General features: G+C 37.4%; 2 protein-coding genes across 2 annotated transcripts; one reads left to right on the top strand and one right to left on the bottom strand.

Moving 5' to 3' along the window:
- Nucleotides 1-508: 508 nt before the first annotated feature.
- illr4 (immune-related, lectin-like receptor 4) lies at nt 509-3,824 on the top strand. The gene is made up of 7 exons (XM_073821440.1): nt 509-593; nt 2,201-2,314; nt 2,861-2,929; nt 3,026-3,094; nt 3,179-3,315; nt 3,401-3,522; nt 3,647-3,824. The coding sequence occupies exons 1-7, from the start codon at nt 509-511 to the stop codon at nt 3,822-3,824; spliced, it is 774 nt and encodes a 257-aa protein (XP_073677541.1).
- Nucleotides 3,825-4,791: 967 nt separating this feature from the next.
- zmym4.2 (zinc finger MYM-type containing 4, tandem duplicate 2) lies at nt 4,792-22,395 on the bottom strand. Its single transcript, XM_073821632.1, has 29 exons — nt 21,878-22,395; nt 19,804-20,067; nt 19,619-19,700; nt 19,245-19,439; nt 18,988-19,043; nt 18,756-18,884; nt 17,393-17,429; nt 16,172-16,367; nt 15,968-16,094; nt 15,637-15,852; nt 15,364-15,514; nt 12,843-12,958; nt 12,502-12,726; nt 12,101-12,251; nt 11,807-11,982; nt 11,508-11,676; nt 11,219-11,347; nt 10,764-10,792; nt 10,476-10,605; nt 9,717-9,826; nt 8,531-8,702; nt 8,057-8,263; nt 7,306-7,406; nt 7,053-7,182; nt 6,766-6,917; nt 6,012-6,126; nt 5,697-5,936; nt 5,498-5,621; nt 4,792-5,426 (listed from the first exon to the last, which is right to left on the bottom strand). The coding sequence occupies exons 1-29, from the start codon at nt 22,160-22,162 to the stop codon at nt 5,207-5,209; spliced, it is 4,434 nt and encodes a 1,477-aa protein (XP_073677733.1). The 5' UTR covers nt 22,163-22,395; the 3' UTR covers nt 4,792-5,206.
- Nucleotides 22,396-22,904: the final 509 nt, after the last annotated feature.

Below are 22,904 nucleotides of genomic sequence, written 5' to 3'. Positions count from 1 at the left end.
CTAAGAACTTTATCTGGACAACTTTAAAGGCGATTTTCTTCAATATTCAGATTTTTTTGCACCCTCAGATTTTAGATTTTCATATAGTTGTATCTTGGCCGCAACTGGAAATAAATGGACATATTGTCAAATTAACAATACCAGGGAGTTAAAGACATATAATATCTAGCCTAATTATATCATGGGCAGTGTTCTAGCCTATTACATTTATACTGTTAAAAATAATTTGTCAAAAAACACGGGACTTTTTATTTATTTTTTTATTATTTATACTTTCAAATCTGAACATAAGATAATTCCCTTAGAAATAAATAGTCCAATTCAGAGAGATCCTGTAGTGGATGTATACCAACGCAGTCTTATATAAAACATATATTGTATAATATTTCGTTAACGAGACATCAGATTCTAGGCAAAAATAACCATCAAGTTCCTCTTTTCATTAACTTGTCGTAAGTTGCGGATACGAGTATTAGATGCATGCCTTTTGAATCAGAGACTAAGAAAAATGTCTGAAGACGTTGTATACTCTGAGGTCGTATTTGTCAAGAAAAACAAAGCTGACAAGGATGATCCAGATGAGCGTCATTTAGGTGAGTTATCAGGACGAGGTGTTTTTCTACTGAATTTGTACAAATGTACTTGCTGCAAGCAAAGAGTATGAGAACAGTTAATGTTAGCTGTAAAACAGATTTTGAGCTATTTATGTTTGTATGGTAAAAGCAGTATCATGTTAACATGTTAAATGATCGTTAATGACGTTCAAGAACAATTAAAGTGAAAAATTTAATATTCTCAGAAAAAAGTGTGCAAAAATTTAGGGGTACCTATTTAATATGCACCATTTAGGGGTAAAGAACGTACAAGGCGATTTCCCCTGCAGTGACAAGCTGCTAGTACTATGGCAAGCCGTTTTAAAATATTCTAAGTGTTACTCGTCGTAATTGCATTTTTACTAGTAACAATTGAATTAGAGAGCTCTATAATTAAATTTGTACTACTAGTAACAATGCCAATTAGAGAGCTCTCTAATTAAATTATTACACGTAACAATTCCAATAACAGAGCTCTCTAATTCAATTCTTACTAGTCATGTCTCAGTTGACTTCCATTCTTTTTTATTTACAGAGCTCTACAATTTAATTATTAATAGTAAGAATTACAATTAGAGAGCTCTCTAAATCAATTTTTACTAGTAATAATTCCAATTACAGAGCTCTCTAATTCAGTTTTTACTAGTAACAATTTTGATTAGAGAGCTCTCTAATTTAATTACTAGTAAAAATGCAATTACAGAGCTCTACAATTCAATTTTTAACTGTTACTAGTAATAATTCAATTGTTGACCACTCTAATTGAAATTCTCACTAGTAAAAATTCTGTTGTAGAGCTCTGTAATTAAAAATGAATGGAAGTCAATGGAGACATGACTAGTAACATTAATTTGTACAGCTCTCTAATTGGAATTGTTACTAGTAAGAATTGAATTAGAGAGCCCTGTAATTGGAATTTTTACTAGTAAAATTGTTTTATAGAGCTCTCTAATTGAATAGTAGTAAAAATGCAATTAAGATGAGTAACGCTTAGTATATTTTAAGCTAAAATGGCTTGCCATACTAGTACAAGTTTCACAAGTAGTACAATATCACAGGGGTGTGTTTGCATGTGAATGAGCATGATCTTTTGGATAACATTTAGATTACAGTAGATGAAAAATGGGGAAGTTGGGTCAAAAAGTCAACTTATTTTAATATCCAAAATTTACCAAGGGAGTTGGAGGATGATTGGGTGTTTGCAAGAAGTGGAAGATCCTTTTCTGTTTATGTTCTATTTAATGTGAAGACTATCTTGCGTACTCTTACCGACCCTCCTACTGTGGTTCACAATAAATGATTGGGAAATTCATGGCAGGATGTTCTTTTGAAATCATTGTAACATCAGCACAATAATAAAAGGGTACTGCCTACACACAGCGTTGAGTGTAATGCATTACTAAGTAATTAGAGTAGTCAACATTTAAAGTGGATCAAAAAAAAAGTTGTCCCAAGAACGGGTATTGTTTGGTTTTAGGACAACTTTGATGAAAGGTTTTGATCCACTTCAAACGTTGACTAATGTATTTTATGTATATGTGATTGTTAAAAACATTAAATGCGTTGTAATTTAGCATATTTAAACACTCTCTTACCAATTCTTGTAGGAGATTCTTCTCAAGCTCAGCAAAAGACCAAACCGTGCTGTGACTCTGTTCGAATGGTACTGATGTTTCTCTGTTTTCTCCTCACTGGAGCGCTGATCGCCCTCAGCTTACAGTGTATGTGTGCGTTTCTATTAAAGGGATAGTCCACCCGAAAATTTTAATTGTCATTAATTCGCCATTCCAAACCCGAAAACACAAATTAAGATATTTTTGATGAAATCCGAGAGCTTTCTTGTTTTTCTTTGCACCCAAAATAGTATTCTTGTAGCTTCATAAAATTAGTTACATTACAACCACAGATGTCACAAGGATTTTGTCGATGTTCTTACTACCTTTCCAAGCCTTGAATGTAATAGTTTCACTGCAGGGCCAGAAAGCTCTTGGATTTCATCAAAAATATCTTAATTTGTGTTTCGAAGTACGAAGGACTTACAGGGTTGGAACGACATGAGGGCGAGTAATTAATGGCAGAATTTTCATTTCTGGGTAAACTATCCCAAACTTGCTCTTCATCCTATTCAAAGTAATCCAAACATGTATTTTATGCCTGGTATAAATCAATTAAGGTTCTGAGTCTAATGTTTAATAATTTATGCATCATGTATTTCAATATGCAATATAAATGCAGACTACATCTAACATAATCACAACCTACTTTAGATGCATGTACAGAGAACAAGCTTGAAGATCTTCAACAGCTCCACAATGCTCTGAAGGAGAAACTAACAGGTAAGTAGTAAAGACTCATAAATTAAAGAGTTTAAAACAATCAATAAAATCACGCATTATGATCATACATTCATCAGTTTCATCCATTTCGAACAGCATTTTCAGCCTCGCTTAAAGACATGCATTATTTGGCACAAAATCTGTCCAAGGCCCTGAATGACAGTGGTAAGTGATTATTATAACTACACAGTTTTCATCACCATGAAAGATGAAACTAATTTATCATGCTTAACTGCAATAAACTTACAGCGTGTTTAAAGGACTGGGAGTATCATGTGGGAAAATGTTACCTTTTCTCCACAAACCAACTGAATTGGGCTGATAGTCGAGATGCCTGTATCTCAGATGGCGGTCATCTGGTGATCATAAACAGCAGAGACGAACAGGTTTGCCCACGTGTTTACAAGAAAAGATGGTTTGAAATCATTATAACATTATGCAGTGTAAATAACAAACATTTGGTAAAAAAAGGAATTCCTGATGGGCATTGTGGGAAGCAAATATAACAAGATGTTCTGGATTGGCCTGACAGATGAGAAGGAAGAGGGTCAATGGCTATGGGTAGACAACACCAAACTTAATGAAAATATAAGGTATTTACACTCTTAGCACTCAAAATGTTTCATTCATGGTTCTTTAAAACATAAACCGTAAATATTTAACCTTTTTTTAACAAGGGTTAAGTAAATTCTCACAATTAAACAACTTTTCTTTCAGTTACTGGACTCCAAATGAACCAGATAACTGGGAAGGACCTGAAGGAAAGTACTCCAGTGGAGAGGACTGCACTCGCATATATAAAAATAATATCCAGAATCTTAATATCTGGTTTGATGCAGTCTGCAATAAAACACTCGGAAGAATATGCGAGACCAGATCCTCCAAACAAACATAGTGGCCATGTTAAGTAATGTGTGTTTGAGGCTTATGACAAGGGTGTTAATAGAAAGGACGAAATAGGCAACTTTGCAGTCAGTTAACCCAAATCACTTCTGGTGCAAACTGCTGTCCCACAACCAAAAAACATTTAAAAAGCATTTAAGTATTCAAAAATGTTTTTCTTCCTTTGTAAATAAATTCAACTTCATGTGTATATATATATATATATATATATATATATATATATATATATATATATATATATATATATATATATATATATATATATCATTTTCAATTTTGCGGTGTGTTCAAAAGTATGAAAAACCTGTGTAACTTCAAAGAATGTCACTACGGAACACCATTTTTCTATAATTAAACACTTTTTTGGAAGTTATTCCATATTTAGTATTTAGGCATGTAAACTGTTCAGAACTGTGCTAGCTAACCATGTACTGATTAGCATCTTTGCGTTTGTTTCAGTGGTGACAATTTTAGCTACTTTTGAAGCTATCACGACCGAAACCTTTGGTCAAGTTTTGGTAAAGACATCTTTGTTTTTTTTTTGGGTGTTATGCCATAAAATTGTCACGACCGTAATAGTCACGACTGAAACATGTCATCATTGTTTCGGCAGTGACTAAAGAGAACACACAATCCTTTATTTTATCTGTAGAATGGCCCATATTTAAAATGTACCAAACCATTTCTTTTCAACCTGATGTTTGTTAGATCTAGTAGCGTAATGCAGCTTTTATAAGAGTTTTTGTAATTGCTTGTGAAAACTATTTCAAAGTAAATTCTACATCAATTGTTCTTAGTGTGGCTATATTTGCTGCAGCATAAAATCTATTTTGCCTGCCATGTAGAAACATAATTAGCCAGAAACAGTACAAAATGCTCTTTTAAATCTTTTCAGTCTATTCTAATTATATGTACATAGTTATAGTATAAGTAAACTGCTTCTAAAATCACCACCAGGATGACATGACAAACAAAAAGGGTGTTGGTTTATTCATCAAGTGTTTCTGTGCAAGTAAAAAGGTGATGTTTGTACCTATTTTCTGACAATAAAGATAAAACACTTGCAGAATCAGTTTCACAGTCTTTTTTTATCCATAAAAAAGCCATCAAGAGTCAGTTTCAGGAACATTGCATCTATTTGGACCGACATTGCTTCCAATGAAAAACAACAATTTCAAAAACTGTTTTTGGAATGATGCTGTCAACGTCTTTAGTGTTTAAATATAGTACAAAGGTGGCAACCTACAAGAATCCCACCGTAACCGTGTACATCCTTTTAACTAAAGGATTGAAATGGAAAACACAAACCACTTGCTTTCCAGCATTCAGAACAACAGTCAAAATGTTGATTCAGGTTTGCGTAGTATTGTGGTACTAAAACTGTGTGAAGTCCGAGTCACTGTCTGAATCAGTCTCATTGGGTAAATGGTCTCTTTCCAGGTGCAGTTCTCTGACAGTAAGGATACGTGTGAGCATGCTGTCCAGAGCCTCATCACTCAGCGAAGTGGTTGAGAACCATGTAGGACTGCTGGGTACACAGGAGCGCTCGGGGCTCAGGTAAAACTGGGTCGTGTCTTGTCTTACGCCAGGCGAGCTGGAAGAAACAACATAGTATGACAACCAAATACACCGCGATTTATTTTATAAAATCAAATGCTTACATACCATTTTGAGAGATAGAACTCGTAGAGCCTGACAGGACAGCGGAGGGGATTGTCTGAATTCTGACGTATTTTAAGCACCCTCTGCCGCTCATCTTCCTTCTTCTTCTTCTTTACAGGGACACCGTCTAAATAGGACAAAACGACTAAGTAGAAACATACAGCATGTATCAACATACACACTATAAGAAGTGACCACTGACCTATGCTTGTGTCTTCTTTCGGGGGATAGAAACGCAGGAAGGACACTTTGTTGTTGACCTGTCCTCGAGAGTAGCGTTTTATGTGGCCAAATGAGAGGCGGCGGTGCTGCTCTACTGTCCTGTAGTTGAAGTACTTGGTGAAGAAGTAGAGCAGCGTGTTGAGCAGCACACCAGGTGAAAACGCTCCAAGCTGCTTACAGTCCCACAAATGATACTCCTCCACACGAGAATGAACGTAACCTGAACAAACACACAGACGTGTTTATAGAGCAGCAGCGAAACAAGCGACTCACGTATTTGTTTTAAATTACTCACCACTGGGCAAAATAGTTGGTTTCCACCCTCTTAGTATGTTGCTTATTTCATGAGAAAATTTAGCGTAGAAGACGTCTGCAAAGATGTTCTCCATGCGATTGTTCTCAAACAGGTACTGCAAATATGAATGACAAGAGAGATAAATCAAACTAAACAGTGGTGGCCAAAATTATTAGAACACTAGTATTTCCATCAGCTAAAAAAATGGTTAAGTCAGTCAATCTTCTGCTGTAGTTTTCTGTCAGTAATATTAGTTTTACATTTCCAAACATTCATTTTGCCATCATTTATAATGATCCAGTGAGATTTTTGTTTGCACAAGGAGTCTGACAACAGCCAGTGCTCCACACACAGATCCGATCTCATCATCATCCAGTCTGTCTGGAATGACATGAAGAAACAGTTCTTCTGGATTTAGTCTGTCTCAGTTTGTTCTGTTCTTTCATGTCATTCCAGACAGACTAGATGATGACGATGAGATCAGATCTCTGTGTGGAGCACTGGCTGTTGACTCCTTGTGCAAACAAATCTCACTAGATTACAATTAATGACAATGAAAGTTTGGAAATGTAAACTGATATTTCCTACTGACACACTAGAGGAAAAATATAGAAACAACCGACTTAAAACCATTTTTAGCTGGTGAAAATACTAGCGTTTTAATAATTTTGGCCAGCACTGTATAAATCATTTATGACTGAATGTGTTTGGTTGACTGAATGTGTTTGGTTGGCGTGGCTTCTTCTCAATTTACTTGCTGGACGCCCAAGCAAAGATAAAAGATGCTGTCAGGGCTGTATTTCTCTCCGTTGGGTCGACGAACTTCAGAGATGAACTTGCAGAGGCCGTAGCTTAGTTCAGCAGTGCAACACTTCAACAAGTCCTCCTTTAGTGTTATACTACGTGCTGTGGATGAAGATGACCAGTTAATCCAAATTTCATTCATTTTACCTAAGATAATTTGGTCTAGTATTGCTTCTGAATAAAATATTTAAAAACACAGGGATGTTTTAGGATAAAAAGCAAAAAAATGAGGCTTACAGCCAATTTTGAGAGTCTCCATATTGGGTTGGGTGTTCCTCCAGCATACCCACTTCTTCCAGGCTTTGACTCCGTAGTCATGGTGCAGTTTGGAGAGGCTGTTTGATGGCGATGATGCACACTTACTGCCCTACATTCCAACAAAACATGCAATGATCAGAAACTCAGCTTTCCACAATATGATATATGATATGATATGTTATAGTTTAGTTGGTGGTCAGGAAAAATTTAGTTCTGCTTTAGTTCTTCTTACTTGTTTCTTCTCAGGGAAGCCATCAGGTCCTCTCTTGCGTGATTTCTGTTTGCCAGAATTTGTCTCCTTTTGCATTTGCTTTCTGAAAAGTTCAATACTTTCTGAAATGTGAAAGGATAAAGATGCATGAAATACAAATGGAAGATAACTTTGATTGTGTTAGTGCAGGGGTGGCGAACCTGTTTGGCATGATAAGCCAAAAAAAAAAAAAAAAAAAAAACTTTATCACTGCAAAGAGCCACACAACAGATGCGCAAACAACAGGATATCTGTCACAATAACTTATACACCTAATTATATAACGCAATAGTTTTCATGGCTTTAAATTAGTCTACCTCCTTTTACTTTTACATATCAAGCAGAATGGCTTTCCATTTCTTTCAACAAAAAATATAAATCCTCCCATTCGTATTTACGCTTAGCTGTACACTTCCCTGACAACTGATATTAACGAACTGCACGTCTCTCGTGTTAGTCAATTGGCTAATGTATGTTAAATCACGCAAGAGGTTGAGTAAAAAATAAATAAAATTAAAAATCCACATTAGATTCGGCAAATGCATTTAAATACATATCAATTTATTGCAAAATTAAGTTTCGACATTTTAAAAATAAACTGCGATTGTAAACACAGAACATGTGGATGGATTGAAGAGCCACACAAGAGCAGTGAAAGAGCCGCAAGCGGGTTCGCCACACCAGGTGTTAGTGTGTTGTGTTAGTTTGACCTCTTAACCATAGAAGCTATTACCGATTGGGAAATCAGCCTCCAAGTCCATCTGTGGCTCTTCTGCTGCAGTGTAGATGGGGGTTAATGTGGCAGATCTGGACAGAGGAGGCTTTTCAGGCTCTGGGGTTTGATCCCACGTTGGGGCAGAAGACATGGAGTCCTCCCCCCAACTCAGATTGCTGGATAGATCTTCGAAATCAATGTCCTCCATTATGTTACCAGTCTGATCTGAGTAACAGATGGTTTAAATTGAGATTTATACATAATCTAATCAGAATTTAAGTTTTGATATATTTACGGTTGAAAATGAACAAAATATCTTCATGGAACATGGCCTTTACTTAATATCCTAATGATTTTTGGCTATAAAAAAAAAGTGACCATTTTTTGGCTATTTCTACAAATATACCTGTTCTACTTAAGACTGGTTTTGTGGTCTAGGGTCACAAATGTGCATTTGCGCATGGCATAACCTTAAAATTTTCCATTATTTACCACTAGCGATGACTTGTTGTTCCTTCTCTGCATCCTCAGCCACCATCTCCGCCATCATAATGAGGTCAGCCTCCAGAGGGTCGTCAGGAATCTTCTCTTTGATTTCCTGAATGGTCTTTACAATGTGCTCAGCGTTGTCCAGAGTTGTAGGAAAGAACAAGGGCACCGGAACCTGCATATTTACATCACAGAATACAAAACTACATTAAGCCAAGAGGGCTGCATTGGGATTGGGACCCAACGCAAATCTCGCGGGAGCGGGCGGTTTGAACTTTGTTGCGGGCGGGAATGAGCAGCTAAAAAAAAAAAAAAGCACTGCGGGATCGGGATGCTCAGCGCGCTTTGCGTTAGTGAGGTAAAAAGTCTTGCACTTACTTTGTTTTCAGGATACGGAAGTATTCCAATAAGGTAAAGTCCATTCATTGGACAGCTTAACTTGTTTTGCAGGGGGATTTCGAGAGGGGGTTTCGGGAAAACCTGTCCAGTTTTCTTCCATCCACTCGCCTTTTTCCCGTTGTTTGGGCTACCCCGCAGTGCCCTCCCTCTTCCCTTGCCCGATGCAAATCCGTTCTGTACTTCTAACGGCCTGTCTACGGCACAACGCGCTGGATTAGTCTGTGTGTTGTAATATATGGTTGTAATGAGTGGCGCGGCGCTCCCTCCTCTGGCTGCATACGGCGATTACGTGTAAAAAAGTACTTGAAGTCGGTAGCCTAAGCGTTTTAGATGTCCCCGATAGCCCAGGCTACTATTCCCTATCAGTGCGTCAGAATACATGCAAGCCAGGGAAAGAAACAAACATGAATCTCTTTAATAACAGCAATACAAATAAGTTTTTTTTCCCTGCGGGACGGGAGAAGAGGCAAAATCAATGCATTTCTATTATCGTGCGGGAATAAATTCACAGAGTTTTGCGGGTGCGGGCGGGAGTGGACATACATATTGCGGGAGCGGGCGGGAGTGTAACACACACGTTGCGGGAGCGGGCGGTAATGGTCAGAAATTCGGCGGGCACGGGATGAAGAAAACAGTCCCGCGCAGGGCTCAACCATAGAGGCAACTGTCTACATATCTACTTTAAACAAGTTTGAGGGAATATTCAAAGCTAAAAATACTTCTGTGATAAGCTGTTAATACAGAAAATAATTCTGACACAGAAAGTGAGGTGGAGGAAGGATAGATGTACCGGAAGAGGAAGCCCCACAGACTGTGGAACGTATTGAGTGTAGAGATGCATGGGAACTGGCACAAAGACTGGCACTGGCACAGGCAGCACTATTACTTTAGGAGTTCCATCTGCAGGATTACAAAAAAAAAAAGGGGGGTCAGGATATGCAACATAGTCGTTTACTAAAGGGAGAAACACAAATGGAAAGATTTGTCTAGAATAAGGTTGCTAAAAAATAAGGGATGTGCCTGAAGCGTGAATCTGTATTTGAAAAGGCATGGAAAATGAATAACGTGTACTACGGAGCCACTAAATGGACATGGTTAACAGCTTGCTAGCAATAGCCTGTTACATTCCAGTACATAAAACTTCACTTACCACATAAAGAGAGTAAGGAGAGATGACTGATTGGACAATGGTGAATGATTTCCAGATCCTGAGCACCACTGACAAACATCTAAACTTGTAAAACGTGTGCCAAGTACTGCCACTCCGTAGTATAAACAGTATGTGATCGCGAATCTCGAAAGTGAAAGTAAAAAGCAAATGCGCATTTAAAAGCGATTTCAGTTCTTCACATATTAACAGTGGCTCCTTAATGCCCGGAATTTACAGTTGAAGTCAAAAGTTTACATACACCTTGCAGAATCTGCAAAATGTTAATTATTTTTGTTAATTATTGATGTTTCCTTCTGGAGCATCACTGAGCATTTGAACGGATTCGGGCACATCCCAGCTAAAAAGAGAGGTCATTGTCACGCTAAGGCTGGTTAGTACCTATTTGTGTCTCAGCCTCACAGGTGTGGGGTTTACAGGATGTGGCTTTGTTTTTGCTTATGGATTTATATGGCAAGTCCTTGTTTTTCTGGGTTTGGGATGATGAGACAGGAGCTTTCACAGCACGTTTCTGAGAGCAGAGCAAAGAACAAGAGATTTTTTTTGCAGAAAATCGAACTGATCCAAACAAGCACTGTGAAAAATTCGCGATTCTGCTTTCAATATGTATAGTAAGTTATTAAAAACATCAGTGTTTAGACTTTGAATACAGATTTTTCCTGAACTCACATTTCCGGTGACTTTTGCAGGAACGGAGTCTGAGGAAACAAAAGGTTAAATATGAATGACTTGAATAACAAACAACATATCACAGTCTTTAAAAGCATGACATGTAAGATTTTGTGATTACAATATCCAAAACCACTATTGCTATACATTTTGCTGACTTGTATACAAGAGAAGTAAGATTTTTTAACTAGTGGCATGTCCCTTGTCATTGAGTCGCCTGCCAATAACGTCATACACCAAAGACGCCTTAATATGTTATGCATTTTATTAGACAGGTGATGAGCGCACAGAGTAGCATTATAACAGACCATTCAACACAATTTATTTTTGTTTTGAATATGCGCCCTCTTGTGGCAAAAATTACATACGTGCCTTAATTCATCTGCATTATGTAAAAGTGTTCTATTCAGATTGACATGAGGGTTAAGATCGTTAATGCTTCTGAAGATAATCACCTTTTGGATCTGTGCTTCCCAAAACACCTGGCTGTTCGTTGGATGCACTTGAAAGCGAGACGACATTGGCAATGACCGGTGTGCCCTCTTTAGTACTCTGAGGAACTGCAGAGGATACTGGGGTCACACCTGTGGAGACAGTGACAGCGCAGGACTCCAGACTAAAGAAAACGAAACATTTAGGATGCAATAACTTTAGCCAGCTAATTACGGAATCTATAGATATAATGAACAGACTAAATGGGATAAAAGCAAACCGATTCACCCAAATAGATTTAAGAGGACATACCTTGAGTGGCTTGAGATTTACTTGTAGCTTTGATAACGGCTCCAGTGATGCCCTGCAGACTGCAGAAGAACATCAAGCACCGCAGGCTGCAGAAATGCTTGATCTCACCCAGCCAGTTCACAGTCTCAGTCATCTTCTTGGCCTGCCTGCACATTGAGCACTTCACTTCCTGTTGAAATTGCGTAGCAGGAACATTTACTGTTAATTTCAGAAGGCACATCTGTTGCATAATGTCTTAAGCCTAATCATGCAATAGCTAAATAGCAAAACAAAAACAACGAGACCAAATAAAATATTACCTGACGGCTCAATGAATGATGTTTTATCAAGCAATCGTTCCCACAGAACTCCTCTAGCTTGCCATCAAAGACACTAGTCACTACAGTTTTAGATGTGCTGTTACAGTAGAAGCAGTTGCAACAGTGTTTCTTTCCCCAGCGTTTGAAAAGGCTCTGCTCAAAGAGTGTCTTGCATCCTGTACAGAAAGGAAAACGGCAAACACAAGATCACATACACAAATTGATAAGCTTAATAATCTAAAATGCCAACAGTACTATAATAACAACAACGTCACAATTATGCTTATAGCTTACTCTCACTGCAGAAAGAACGGTCAACCTTGTTTATCCTTCTCACGGTTTTCACAATTTTATCAAGCTTGCAGTATTCACAACGAGCCTCTATGCGGTAGATTCGTCTGAACTCATCAATACAAGTGTTACCACAGAAAGCGTACATTTTTCTCTGCAAGATTAAATAAAAAAAAAGTTACAAGCATGTACTGAACTTTCTAATGTTATATTAAAAAGTAAATCAAATCAAATAATGAAGACAAATTAAACAATTAACAAAATTTAAGTTATACCACAGCTGTATAAAAGTAATAATACGTTGATTAACAGTAACAACAAACTGGGAAAAAAAAAAAAAAAACTTTTTATTGATTTTTATTTGTAATTGGCCTAATAAAACAAGTAGGTGTAAACAGGCGTACTCTAAACTCCAGCAGCTCTGGTCTGTGGAAGAACGAGTGGAGACACTGAAAGCAGGGGATCTTGGTGCCTGTCTGTGCCGGACCACTTGAAGCACTAGTCTTAGCTGATGAGCTGGACTCTGAGGAAGCAGGTTTGAGGGCAGCAGGTTTTGGGGTAGATGTGTTGCTGTTTGTAGAGGTTACAGTATTTACCGGCACGTTAGGTTTCGTCTTACTAAAGGACTCCTGAACAAAGCAAAAAAAACAAAAAAAAAAAAACACACAACACAAATTGACATCAATCAAATCAGACAACCATAATATTTTAAAGAAGATCAGTGCCAGACATGACAGAACTGTACCTGATATGCTAGTACACAGGAATAAGAGCAGAAGTTCTGAACGGATCCATCAAACAAGGATATGTGGTACTGAGGCACGAGTTTCAGCTTGCAGTTGTTGCATTCCACTGCAACACCTTGTTTGCATAAAGACAATAAAGTCATTCAAGTTAATTTTCACTGAACAAAATGAAACAGTTGTACATGTCAAATTGGATAAATGCACAGTAAAATAGTAAGCATAGGGATTACTTGTCACTATTAACTGGTTGTTTATTAGCATACATATTACCAGCATATATATATATATATATATATGTGTGTATGTGTGTGTGTGTGTGTGTGTGTGTGTGTGTGTGTGCAATGACTTAATTACTTGAATAAGTAATTCAGTGGATTTTATGATGAATATCTATACTATAATGTATTTAGCATGGTTTTTAAAAGAATGGTTCACACAAAAATCACAATTTACTCACCATCAAGTTGTTCCAAACCTGTATGATTTTCGTTTTTCTGTGGAACAAAGAAGATACTTTGAAAAAAAATGTGCGAGTGTTGTTTATACAATTAAAGTCAATGGGGTCCAGTATTTTCTGTTGTGTTCCACAGAAATGAAAAAATCATACAGGTTTGGAACAATATGAGATTGAGCAACGATGACTTTTCTTTTTAGTTTTTCCATTTCATTATTAAAATTACACTTTATTGTAGCTACACTACCATTCAAAATATTGGGGTGAGTATGTTTTTCTGGGGAAAAAAAAAATCTGCAAAGATGCAATAAGTTGGTTAACAAAAACAAAAATCCATCAGATAAAATGAACTTTTGCTGTTCTTTCAAAGAATCCTGAAAAAAACAAAAAAAAAAACAATTTAATTTAATAAAATTAAGCAACATAAATGTTTAACACAGACTAGAGTAATGGCTGCTAAAAAAATCAAATTAGCACAATAATAAATTACTTTTTAAAATTGATTAAAATTAAAATAATTTTTTTAAATACTACTACATACAATATTAGTGTTCTTTTTTTTACTGATAAAATAAATGCAGCCTTGGCTTCTTTTAAAAACGTTAAAGAATCTTCCCAAAAAAATATCTGGTACTCAAAAAGTACTGGTACTCATACTCTAACGGTGTGTTAACATTTGTCATGTTTGGCTTAATTAAAATGAACTCGAAAGCAAAGTGCAATTGTTGTTAGTATGGTTCATTTGAGTAAGTGTGAAGTAGAGATGCTCACTTCGGTTAATTTTCCTGACCGAAAACCGCTGCTCGTTATCCAAACATTAACCGTTAACTGATAAAATTATAATAAATTAGTTACAAGTATCTGTGATGATACAAGCAAATGTCGACATGCTGTAGTAAAGGATGGATAGACTGGAACGCTGCCTGTTAACTGTTAGATCCGCAACAAAAATACCATCACAAAAATCCTTTCAATTTGCGGTTCAGGACTTGAAAGCATGTTTTTACAGCGTTCAGCAATAGCCAAATCACAGACATATCTGTTGATTTAATGAACGCAGTGGCCAATCAGAGGTGGCTAAGTTAAAATCCACTCACCACCCAAAGTGCCGGTTTTCAGTTCTGCTAATTTCTACATGTTCGCAAACTCTCTCATTAAAACAAAGAAAGTGCAGACATGAAGTAAATAAGAGATTAATTGTGCAGTGTAAAGGTTATTTTTAGGGCCAGGACTTTAACGCGTTAGTTTAGATTAATTAATTACACAAAAATAACGCGTAAAAATTTAACGCATTTTAATCGCACTTATTTTTGCACCGCGGAACGTTTCTCACTGGATGAGTTCCGGCGGACCGATTATACTGGAGCACCAACTAGCGTTCAGACAAAAACAAACCACAGTGAACACGGACAAAGAAGCTGATGAGACCGCTTTGGTTGGCCCTGTGGATGGGAAATTTTGTTATAAAAAACGAATGGATGGAAGCGTCGATAAGAGCATGGTTGTGTGCAAGCTATGCAACAAGGAATTCGCATATCATCGCAGCACATCGAGCCTCAAGTATCACCTCAATGCTAAACATATAGCAGCTAGCGTGGACGTTAGCCCGACTCCGACTACAAGGATTGTGTTGCATATACTACATTGCCATTGTGTTGCATATACTACATTAGTTAGTGAAGGGGAAGCAGGTGTTTGCCCAGCGAAATATGTCTGTACAGCCACACTGCACGCGTCGACACGTGTCCGCGAGTAAACAGATAACTTACATACAGCATTATTTTTTCTTTCACCACACAGCAAACCTTTTAAACCATTTAACTAAGTAATAATCGGTTAAAATTCTTACTCTCGGTTAACGGTTAATACGGTCAATATAAGCATCCCTGGTGTGAATGCTTCCAAATGAACTGGTGTGGTTTAAATAAAATATGAACGCAACATGGACCAAATACTTCTAAACGACAAGACGCGGTGCTATGATAAACAAGTGTGAACGCACCCTAAAGCGTATATCTGTGCTTCACTTAATAAACTGGGTTGTGTTGCAAATGTGATCACAGTACCTGACGAACTGCCAGACTGGACTTTACTCGCCATGACACAGGAAGTGGAGCAGTAAAGCTCCCTGATGCCCTCTGAGTTTGGACTGTCCACCGCATCTGCAGCTGGGCGCAGGGCATGACACATTTTGCAGGTGACAAGTTTCAGGCTCCTCTATAAGTAAACATGAGTTCATCCAATTTATTTATTTATACTTACAATTCACCCTTCAAAACGATATTTCAACGAAACAAATAATAGCTTATTGAGTACTATCACTATTGACTTGCTATCACCTTTTTGTATGCTGTGAGGCAGTTTTGGCTGCAGAACTTCATAACTCTGTCTTCCATCCGCAGAGACGGACACTGACTGTCTGTGCCATAGCAATATCCTCCACAGTTCACACAGCTGTTCATGTTCAGCTTATTAGAGGAGCGAAACTGGTTGAAGCAGCTATCACTGCACAGCTTATGAATGGAGCCCATGTAATTCACCTCATGGCTATGAGTCTATGAGAAACAACAATTTTAGATCTTAAAAACATAAACAGCAACAAAATGCATTTATAGTTCGAGACAGAGCACACGAGAATATTCTTCAGCACAGATGGAGACGTCTACTCACCACTCCTGTCTTCTGACACACACTGCACTTGAAGTTAAAAGCGCTGCGGCATTTCTGACTGCAGAACTCCTTCACAGTCCCCGACATGTCCAATGGGGCAACTATAATTTTCTCATCACGAATCTCTCTGAAAAGAAAAAAGATACATTAAGTCAAATCATTCCAGTCACATACAACTATAGCTATGAAATGTCGTAAGCGTACTTAAGGCAGCAGTGACATGCTTTCTTCTTGAAGCTACAGAGACATTGAGGTGAGCAGTAGAGTTTAGAAGATCCACTACGTTGAAATGCTGTATGTCCCTTCAGCATGACCTTGTTACAGGCTGTGCACAACACACCATGTCGTTTTAAAGGCTGAATGGATTTTTCTGCGATTGATGGGATGCCTACTGGAGCTCCTGTGACATGAAGACAATAAACATCTCACACACAAAAAAAGTGTTTTTCAGCCAGACAAAGTCATATAGACTAATTCAGTTTGCAAACAGTGATGACATTTTGTGAGCGGAGCCTATCTGGTGGCAGAAAATGACAGTTTTAATGCAGCAGTCAATGAAAGCCATTGAATAAAACAGGGATCACCAAACTCGGTCCTGGAGGGCCGGTGTCCTGCAGAGTTTAGCTCCAAATTGCCTCAACACACCTGCCTGGAAGTTTCAAGTATACATATTAAGATCTTGATTAGCTGGTTCAGGTGTGTTTGATTAGGGTTGGAGCTGAACTCTGTAGGACACCGGCCCTCCAGGACCGAGTGTGGTGACCCCTGGAATAAAAGAATAAACAGGTAAATTTGAGTTCATATTTCCAAAATCTGACTCTATTCTAATAATTCCTAGATTACACCTCACAACTTTGATAAGAAAAATCAACTCGTTATTCTCTTTTCTCCTCGGCTCAGAATCATGAGTTTATATCTCACATGGCTTTTTTCCTCAGAGTTAAACCGACTTATAAAGTCAGAACTAGGATATATAAACTTGCATTTGTGAGAAGAAAAAAAAATGTCATGCTGTAACTGTAGGGCTACTACAATATGTCCCCTATGAACTGCATGTGAATATTATGTAATTTATGCTTCAAACGCAGAGTAATCATAACAAGTTTCATCCATTAGACTGTTTAAGTGTCTACGCTTAGTTTCAAACGGCTTCTTTGATGACAGCATTCTATGAAAGTGATCTGCATTCCGATTCTGACATCCAAAGTCACAACAACACATATTTTCTTTTATCCATTTCCCTCCACCTGTTACCAGAGTTTTTCTGCCACCACAATGCGCGCGCAGCTGTGATGTCTACTCCAAATTAGTCTATAGGTTTGGAACAATTGTATTTAAAAAATATATATAATGCTTATGACCACCATTATGCTCATACCGATGTAATGTACATTTGCTGTACATTTACTACAACAGAAAACGCACCTTGCGTCTTGATATCATACAGCGTTTCATCAAAATCCTGCAAGCATAAACATATTGGGATAATCAATTATCATTCACTCACAGAAGTGTGTATAATCAACAGTAATGGATATTAGGTGGCTGACATCAGACAATAAATATGGAAAACTAAAATTCATATAGATTACATACTTTATAACCTAACTTTAAGTAAAAAAAAGAAAAAGAAAAGCCATTTTGTGCCATGCTTAATTACATCTTTTACAAAATATACACTATCATTCAAATGTTTGTGGTTGGCTTTTTTACTTTTTTATGTTCTTGAAAGAAGTCTTAAAATGTAATTTATTCCTGTGATGGCAAAGCTGAGTTTTCAGCAGCCATAACTCCAGACTTTAGTGTCATCTTTCAGAAATCATGCAAATATGCTCATTCCCCGCTCAACCAAGCAAAAAAAAAAAAAAAAAAAAAAAAACCACAACAAAAAAACCAACAACTTAGTAACAGTATTTTATGTTGTATATATTAAAGGGATTAGTTAAAAAAAAAAAGAAAAAAAAAAGAAAAATACTGATCATGTACTCACCCACTTGTCACCCAAGATGTTCATGTCTTTCTTTGCTCAGTCGTAAAGAAATTATGTTTTTTGAGGAAAACAGTTCAGGATTTCTCTCCATATAGGACGATTTTGATGTTGAAGAGGAAAACGAGATGTTTTTTTGACATACCATAACTTTATTGACCGGATCACACAGACTATGCATCGCAGAGATGAGACAAGCATTTAAGGTTAAAAAGTATATAAATGTCGGCACCGATAGCCTTGTGGGCAACGCGTCGACATATAGCGCCGTTCGAATCCCAGCTCGAGGACCTTTCCTGATCCCGCCCCCTATCTCTCTCCAACTACGTTTCCTGTCAATTCTGATCTGTCCTATCATAGTAAAAGGCAAAAACGCCAAAAATAAATCTTAAAAAAAAAAAAAGTATATAAATTGTCAGCTCGTTTCGAAAATAACCGATCGTTTCGATAGATAAGACTCTTCTTCCTTGGCTGAGATAGTTTAGAGCCCTTTAAAGCTGCGTTTGAATTGCACTTTTTGAAGTTCAAACTCGGGGGCACCACAGATATCCATTGTACAGAGAGAAATCCTGAAATGTTTTCCTCAAAAAAAAAAACAAAAAAAAAAAAACTATTTCTTTACGACTGAAGAAAGAAAGACATGAACATCTTGGATGACAAGGGGGTGAATACATTATCTGTAAAATTTTGTTCTGGAAGTGAACTAATTTTTTTATGTAATTTACTGACCAAGAAACTTTAACTTATAATTTGGTTAATTTAAAATTTCAGTATAGTTCAGTAACTTCTCGAGTAGAGCACCTCATCATTCTTAATGTTTCCAATTGGGGAATGTGGTGCTTTCCTCCACTCCTCATCCATCGGTTCATCCTTGATCTTCAAAGGCATTATGACAGTTTGCTGGGCTGCTTTAACTTCTTTGTCAACAGACTGGATAGAAGAAAGATATTATTTTTAGAAGTGTATTGCTCTATGGGTTAGCAAACAAACTTGTTTGCCTTTAGTGGTAAACATAAAACAGTGCTGTGCTCACCATTACAGCAGATGATTCCATAGTCCCGCTCTTTATGTCTTTGGCTCTCTGTTTCTCTGGAACAGGAAAAGTGCAAATCAAGTTCAAACATTTTCACAATTACGGTGAATTTACTATTATTGTTTATTGTATAGTTATAAGGAGCAGGATTTTGAATCAACTACCAGTACAGTCCACACTACCCAGCAAAATTATGACCACTTTGCTTAGGAGAGAGTGTTAGAATCACCAATTTACTAAATCATAGGTTCAATTACCTGAATCTACTAGTCCATCCACATCAGTCATCCCATTGTAATCCTCATTCTGGTCCATTTCATTAGTGTCCTCAACTTTAGTGATCACAAGCTCTTCTGAACACTGGGCCATGTCCTCTCCCTGGTACATGTCCGGATGCCCTGTAAAATCCTCACTGGGCATAAAGACACCAGCTGCAGATGTAGAGTTTTCATCTGAAAGTGGGAAATGATGACATTTATCCATTTCAAATATGACAGAAAATAATAATTTCTAAATGAAAATATTTAAATAAAAAGTCTAAACTGGAGATGTTACAATCCCAGCTGTGCTTCTTTGCTGGATAAATTTGGAGAGGCTAAACTCACAGGAAGAAAACTATAATCCTTCTTGCCTTCTGAATAAGCAACAGAATCCATGTTAGCGTTTACATCATAACATTCTTCCATTTGTAGCCCAGCCTCTGCAGGATCATCCTGTCAGAAAAAAGCAAGTGGAGCAAAATAACAGTTACGGTTTAGATGCAAAACAGCACAAGCTGTTCATTTTCAAATTGTGAGAAAATATTTGAGAACTTGCCATCTGGTAGTGCCACGTGGGTGGAAGAGCATAGTAGGACCCAAAAGCAGATAGTGATGTAGATGGTTCTGTAGGTGCATTTGTAACATTCAAAATAAGTTGACCACGTTGTTCAGAGCAGGTTCTGGGGTTCTTTTGCTTTCCTGAAGTTGACTCAAAGTCATCTGCATAATAATCCTCATCATCATCATCATCATCATCATCATCATCTTCTAGATCCCAACTGTTGTCTGCTGAGAGGGCGTCTGGGTCAATCACGGTCTCCTAAAACAGCAGCAGACAGAGTTAAAGAAATAATTCATAAAAAAAAGAAAACTGGCTGAAAATGTTTTCACCCTCAGGCTATCCATGAGACTCAGATTATGAGAAACGCTTACCTGCAGTAAATAGGGGCCGTCAGAATTAGAGTTCAATCAGCTTATAAAAATATCACAAACAATTAACATTTTTAGAATTGAAAAGCTGTGACAACAATAATGCTTTCTCTAGTGAAAAAGTCATCTGAATCAAGAGAGAAATGGGCACGGATCAAAGACTGATTACAAGCAAAAACTGTTTTACACTAATATGTTGATACAAAATGACAACAGAAAAGAGTTCTCACTGGAGGAAGCGTTATTACAGATTACTGGCCAGCATTGTTTTTAATGAACACACAGCTTCTCACTTCTCAAGACATTAATCAATTACTTGTGGGTTATTGCAATGTTTTTATCAGCTGTTTGGACTCTCATTCTGACGGCACCCATTCACTGCAGAGGATCCACTGGAGAGAAAATGATGTAATGCTAAATTCCTTCAAATCTGTTTCAACATATAAAAAAAATAAAATAAAAAAAATAAAAAATAATATAAAAAAAAAATAATATATATATATATAATCTTTGGGTAAACTATTACTATATACACAAATATCCTTTTTTTCTTTTTTATTCACACTCTCATGCCATCTGATGGTTTTATTACTGCCACTGAACACAAAAGAATAATTTATTTTCCATACAATGACAGGTTATGGTGATCACAGTAAGTCAAACGCCAAAAAAAGACTAAAAGTAGCCCTTATGACTTATATGCTGTATCACACATCTTCTGAAGCTGCAGAGTATCCGTTTATGAGAAACAGTCATTCTTCACTGATAATCTTTACCTCTGCTGCAGCTGGAGAGCATCTCACACTTGCAAATCAGATATTAATGTTAAGACGACAAATGACATTTGACGTAACATGACAGAATTTATTTTTTTGTGAACTATCCCTTTTGGATGCAAATACATATAAGACCAATCAAATTGATATGCAATAAGCAGGATGACAATCATTGTCAGATTTTTTTTAAAATTGTGAACATTAAAACAATGTAAACCAGTGGGAGACCGGCATAAATCACCTCCCTGACTAAGGCCCTTCTCCCCCGTTTGCTCAGTTTGGTCGGGCGGCCCGCTCTAGGAAGAGTCCTGGTGGTTCCAAACTTCTTCCATTTACGGATGATGGAGGCCACTGTGCTCAATGGGACCTTCAATGCTGTAGAAATTTTTCTGTACCCTTCCCCAGATCTGTGCCTTGATACAATCCTGTCTCGGAGGTCTACAGACAATTCCTTGGACTTCATGGCTTGGTCTGTGCTTTAACATGCAGTTAACTGTGGGACCTTATATAGACAGGTGTGTGGTTTTCCAAATCAAATCCAAACAACTGAATATACCACAGGTGGACTCCAATCATCATCCCAAGGATGATAAGTGGAAACAGGATGGACCTGAGCTCAATTTTGTGAATACTTATGTATGCGTGATGTTTTTTTTTTTAAATAAATTTGCAAAGATTTTAAACAAACGTCTTTCACGTTGTGATTATGGGGTATTGTTTGTAGAAACTGGAGGGAAATAATGGATTTTATCCATTTTGGAATAAGGCTCTGTAACATAAAATGCGGAAAAGGCGAAGCGCTGTGATTATTTTCCGGATGCACTGTAAATTAACCGGAGACTGTTAAAAGGACGGTTCATCCGGTAATTAATCTCATATTTTTCTCCGCAAGCCCTCTTGCGATAATCAGCAACACACACACACCTCCGTTTGTTGCCTAGGCACGGCAGTGGAATTCAGATATCTTCGAGTCGGTCCTGTGAGATCGTCCGGCGAAAAATGGTCACTGCACACTCTCAACGCGCGGATGTTTTCAATTGGTGAATTTATATCCCGTTTGAGAGCGAGCAGCCACAGCTTGAGCCTCTCTGGATCATGCAGCGGTAATGTGTGAAAAGTCAAACTTTCCTCTTGTGATGATGCAGCTGGACGGAGTCGTATCGCTTTCTCTCGGTTGAAACATCCAGGAAACGCACACACGCGTACCATTGCGAAAACAACAACAACAAATCAAGCTGCGCTTTGCAGGGACTCACTGTTACGCGTTAAACGAGGAGCCATATTTGAACGCGCAGAAGCAGAACGAGACTTGAGAGCTATGGCAAGATATCCATAAAAAAAAATCCCTCTATTCCTCTCATAGAGCTGCCTTTTAGGTTTTGGAGCGCACAAGTCACGTGGGCTATTGTTATGGTACTTTCTGCAGCTTGACAACTGCTATCTCCATCAACTTATCCTTATGGAAAAAAAGGAGGAGCAGCATCGAGTGCTTCTTGTGGTTGTTTACATACAAGATATTGTGCATTTCCGCCACCTACTGGACTGGAGCCACGTCGTTTGCTCATTTGTGACCCTGGACGACAAAACCAGTCATAAGGTTAAATTTGACAAAACTGATATTTATACATCATATGAAAGCTCAATAAATAAGCTTTCTATTGATGTATGGTTTGTTAGGATAGGACAATATTTGGCCGAGATACAACTATTTGAAATCAGAAATCTGAGGATGCAAAAAAATCAAAAAGACTGAGAAAATCACCTTTAAAGTTGTCCAAATTAGGTTCTTAACAATGCATATTACAAATCAAAAATTACATTTTGATATGTTTACAGTAGGAATTTTACAAAAAATCTTCATGGAACATGAACTTTACTTAATTTCTTAATGATTTTTGGCATAAATGAAAAATCAAAAATTTTGACCCATGCAATGTATTTTTGGCTATTG

The sequence above is a fragment of the Garra rufa genome, chromosome 17 (assembly GCF_049309525.1).
Source record: "Garra rufa chromosome 17, GarRuf1.0, whole genome shotgun sequence".
Taxonomy (NCBI): domain Eukaryota; kingdom Metazoa; phylum Chordata; class Actinopteri; order Cypriniformes; family Cyprinidae; genus Garra; species Garra rufa.
Note: the sequence above shows the minus strand (reverse complement) of the source record. Positions and strands in the feature narration are given on the sequence as shown.